At 51.6% G+C, this 4,309-nt stretch overlaps 1 protein-coding gene across 1 annotated transcript; it reads right to left on the bottom strand.

Annotated features, from left to right (window-relative positions):
* Positions 1–680: 680 nt before the first annotated feature.
* On the bottom strand, positions 681–2,365 carry BDKRB1 (bradykinin receptor B1). Its single transcript, XM_014790523.2, has one exon. The coding sequence runs from the start codon at positions 2,262–2,264 to the stop codon at positions 1,173–1,175; it is 1,092 nt and encodes a 363-aa protein (XP_014646009.2). The 5' UTR covers positions 2,265–2,365; the 3' UTR covers positions 681–1,172.
* Between the last annotated feature and the right edge of the window lie 1,944 nt (positions 2,366–4,309).

Genomic DNA, 4,309 nt, shown 5'->3' on the forward strand with positions numbered 1-4,309 from the left:
GGAACGCTCCTTTGCCTATTTTGCTTGGTTCATATGTCTCTTCCCCCTGGACACCCTCTCTAACCATCACCTCCCAGCCACCAGGCTGGACGCCCCTTCTGTGTGCTCTCAGAGCACCTTCCCCCACCCTGATGGGGGCAGTTGTCCTGCCCTATGGCAATCTCCTAATTATGTTGCCGCGAGCTCCTTGAAGGCAGACATTTTCAGGTTCACCATTGGGTCCCTAGTATCAAGAGGAGTGCTGATGCAGTAAGTGTTCAAGGAATATTCGTCCACGAGGACCCACACTTTTCTACATTTGTGTCTCGGTTATGCCTCCCCCAGCCCTTCCTCCCTCTCCATGTATCCAGATTCCACTCCTGTAATGCTCAGCTCACAGTTCACAACCTTCACAACGTCTTTTCTGATAACCCCAGAAGGAACCCATCCCCTTTCCCTCTGAATGCTCAAGGTACTGGATCTATGGCGTGTTCGTGGGATTTATCACTTACTTTTTCTATACTGTAATTATTTAGATCTATGTGAGTTCCTTGTGGGTAGGATCTCGAGCTTTATCATCTCTGTATTCCTAGCAGTTCACTTAGAAAATTTTGGATGGGCAAGTAGAAATGTGATGAGACCCTTACTGGAAATGTGTATTAATTTCCTGTGGCTGCTATAACAAATGACCACAAACTTGGTGACATAAAACAACACAAATTTATTATTTTATGGTTCTGGAGGCCAGACATCCAAAATCAGTCCCAATGGGCTAAAGTCTAGATGTCAGCAGGGCTGGTTCCTTCTGGAGGCTCCTGGGGAGAATCCATGTCCTTGCCTTATCCAGCCTCCAGGGGACGTCTGCCATCCTTGGCTCCTGGCCCCTTCCTGGCGTCACTCTGACCTCTTGCTTCTGTTGTCACATTGCCTTCTCTGACTCTGACATTTCTGCTTCCGTTTTATAAAAGTCTTTGTGATTACATTGGGCCCACCCAGATAATCCAGGATAATCTCCCCATTGCAAGATTCTTAGCTTAATTGCGTCTGCAAAGTCCCCATTACCATAAATAAATTCACAGTTTCCAGGGACTAGGTCCTCCTTATCTCAGGGCTGTTGTTCAGCCTACCACAGTAGTATTTATTACATCAGAAATAACTGACGAGGAAGCCAAGCTTCTTGGCTCACTGTTGTTTTAATTCCGCCAGAAAAGGTGGAGGATTTCTTTCCTATGGCACAAGGACATCGGCGTAAGACTCCTAGGGGTGCATCGTTTATAAAGCTCCCACACCTTGGTCCTGAAAAGCCGGCCCACAAAGACGTAAATCACTGGATTCAGGCAGCTGTTGGTGAAAGCGAAGAAGTTGGCATACTGCAGGCCCAGGTCGGTGAAGTTCTCCCAGGAGCAGCCTCGGATAGCCTGCACCTGGAACAGGAATTCCAGGAAGGCAAAGAAGTGGTAGGGGGCCCAGCAGACCAGGAAGGTAGCCACGAGCAGGAGGATCAGCACCGTGGTCTTGCCGTCCGGGAGGCCCCCGCACCTCGTCCTGCTGACCTCCGCCCGCCCTCGCAGGGAGGCCAGGATGTGGTAGTTGAAGAAGACGATGGCGGCCAGCGGCAGGAGGAAAGCCAGCACGTTTAACTCCACGATCCTTGCGAAGTTCCAGGCCTCGTGGGGGAGCAGCAGCACACAAGCGGAGATGTTCAGTTCCGGAACAGTTTTGACGGAGCGGAGCAGGAACGTGGGGACACTCAGGAGGCCCCCCACCACCCAGATGAGCACGCACGTGGCCTGGGCCCGCCGCCGCCGCCGCCGCCTCCGGCTGGCCATGGGATTCACCAGCACACTGTAGCGGTCCTGGCTGATGGCCACCACCAGGAAGATGCTGGTGAATAAATTGGCCTTGATGACTCCGTTGACGAAGCGGCAGAGGAGGGCTCCGAAGGGCCAGTTGAATTGGTTCCGGATGTTCTCGGCCCAGAAGGGCAAGCCCAAGACAAACACCAGATCGGAGGCCGCCAGGTTAGCCAGGTAGATTTCCGCCACGTTCAGACGGCGCCGGGGCAGGAGGAAGACGGACAGCACGAAGAGGTTTCCCAGCAGGCCGCAGAAGCAGATGGTGACGATAAATGTCGGTAACACTCTGTGCAGCTGGTCCCAGGCTTCCTGAGCATTGTCACAGGACGTGGCATTTGGAGGCGAGAGCTGGCTCTGGTTGGAGGGCTGGAACTCCAGGAGGGTCTGGGATGCCATCCACGGTGACCTGCAATGAACAGCACGTAGCATAACACGAGAGGCCGCCACCTACAGCCGGAGGGCCAGATCCAGCCTGCCGCTGGTTTTGAAAAACAAAGTTTTATTGGCACACGGCCACAGCCATTCATTTACATATTGTCCATGGCTGCTTTTGTGTTACAGTGGCAGAGCTGAGTAGTTGTGACAGAGACTGCATGGCCTGCAAAGCTGAAAATATTTACCATCTGTTCCCTTAGAGGAGAAGTTTGCCGACCCCTGATATAAAGGAAAAGACCAGGGCTTTGAAACCTGAGTTCACATCCTGGCACAGCCACTTGGTGTGGGCCACTTAGACCCACTGACTTCTATTTTTCTTTCTGAAAATCTGAGCTAATCGTATCCCTCTTGTGGGATTGTGGTGAGGACTGGCGATAGTATCTATGGAGAGCTTGGCATGGTTACCTGGCACAGAGGAAGCACTCAATGTAAGGTGTGACTAGTCTTATTAACAACCATATTATTATTAACAGCTTAACAAACATTTAATGAGCACCTACTTTGTGCCGGTACTTTGCCAGGCACTGGAGATACAGGGAACAGGACAGAGCAGTCCCCGACCTGCAGGTGCTCACTGTCTAGAGGGATGCAGACACGGAGACAGTGGTCCATGACCTAAGATGGGATCAAGCAGGAGCTAGGAGTTGGCCCGGCCAGTGGGGTTGCTGATCCATTGGGGCTGGGACCAGTAGGGTGGATGGGGTGAGGGCAATGGTGGAAGGTGTCCAGACTGAGAAGGTTCTCGAGCTGGGCTTGAAAAATACAAGTAATAATAAGAACCAACGTTTATTAAATGGTCTCTATGTTCTAGGCATCATTCTAAGAGTTTTACATTTAAGTATTTTTTCATTTAATCTTCTCAACAGCCCTGTGAGGTAGGGGCCATTGTCATCTCCATTTGACTGATGAGAAAATGGAGCACTGAGAGGCTGAGTCACTTGTCCACGGTCACACAGCAGGTGGGTAGCAGAGCCCGGATGCAAACCCAGGCAGTCCCATTTAAGAGCCTGTGCTTCTGTCTATTCTATTCTGCTGCACGTTTTGCCCCACTTGGTAGATGGGTAAGCCAGGCTCAGAAGTGAGCGACTTGTCCGAGGAGACATAGCTGGTGAGTGACAGCACCAGACTACGGACCTCAGTCTGCACTGACCCCAAAGTCCACACTCACAGCCACGGGGCTGGCCCGCCCTCCAGGTGCCCACACTGAGTTTCAGCTGGAGAGGGATATGGCGGGAAAGAGGCAGGCGTCGTCTCCCAGCCCTCTGTAATCCCATGGAGAGGTGGGATCACGTCCTGAACTCATGGATTTGTGGGTGCCTGCCAGCAAATCTGGCCACAGCCAACTCAGGGGATCCATGCAGTCCCGTACACAGAGTGAGCAGCTGCCTGCACTGTGGGATTTCTGGGGCTTCACATCTAAAACTCCTCCCCCGACCTGGATGAGTTAGTATATGCAAAGTGCTTAAAACGAGTCCTGGCTCTTCACAAGCACTTGCTAAATGTCAGCTCTGATGATCATTGTTGTTATCACTCGGTGATGCTCCAGATTCTGCCAACTGGGCAAAGCCACGTAGGATCCAGCACAAGATCCTGTGTAAGAGAGAACCAATCTTGGAAGAGTCTATTTGGCTCTGCGACCTTGGGCAGTCACTTCGTGTCTCCAAGCCCCACTTTCCTCATCTGAGGAGGACATGATGACCTCCTGGCTGTGACACTGTCTGTAACTCACTCACTGTGCCATTCACACCAGGGAGCAATTCACCAGTTCCTCCGGGCATTTATCCACTAAACAAGTATTTACTGGGCACCGACTCTGTGCCAGGCACAGGTGTTCTAGGTGTTTGGGACACAGCAGTGAATCAAACAGGCAAACCCCCTGCCCTCAGGGTGCTTCTAGCCTAGCGGGAGGAGAGAGTCAATAACAATAAACACACTGAATAAATACATTAGCAGGGAAGGAGCAGCAGTGGAGATGGTGAGATGTGGTCAGGTTCTAGATTTATTCTGAAGGTAGTACCGCCATGATTTTCAAATAGATA

The sequence above is a fragment of the Ceratotherium simum genome, chromosome 24 (assembly GCF_057802395.1).
Source record: "Ceratotherium simum simum isolate JZ-2026a chromosome 24, ASM5780239v1, whole genome shotgun sequence".
Taxonomy (NCBI): domain Eukaryota; kingdom Metazoa; phylum Chordata; class Mammalia; order Perissodactyla; family Rhinocerotidae; genus Ceratotherium; species Ceratotherium simum.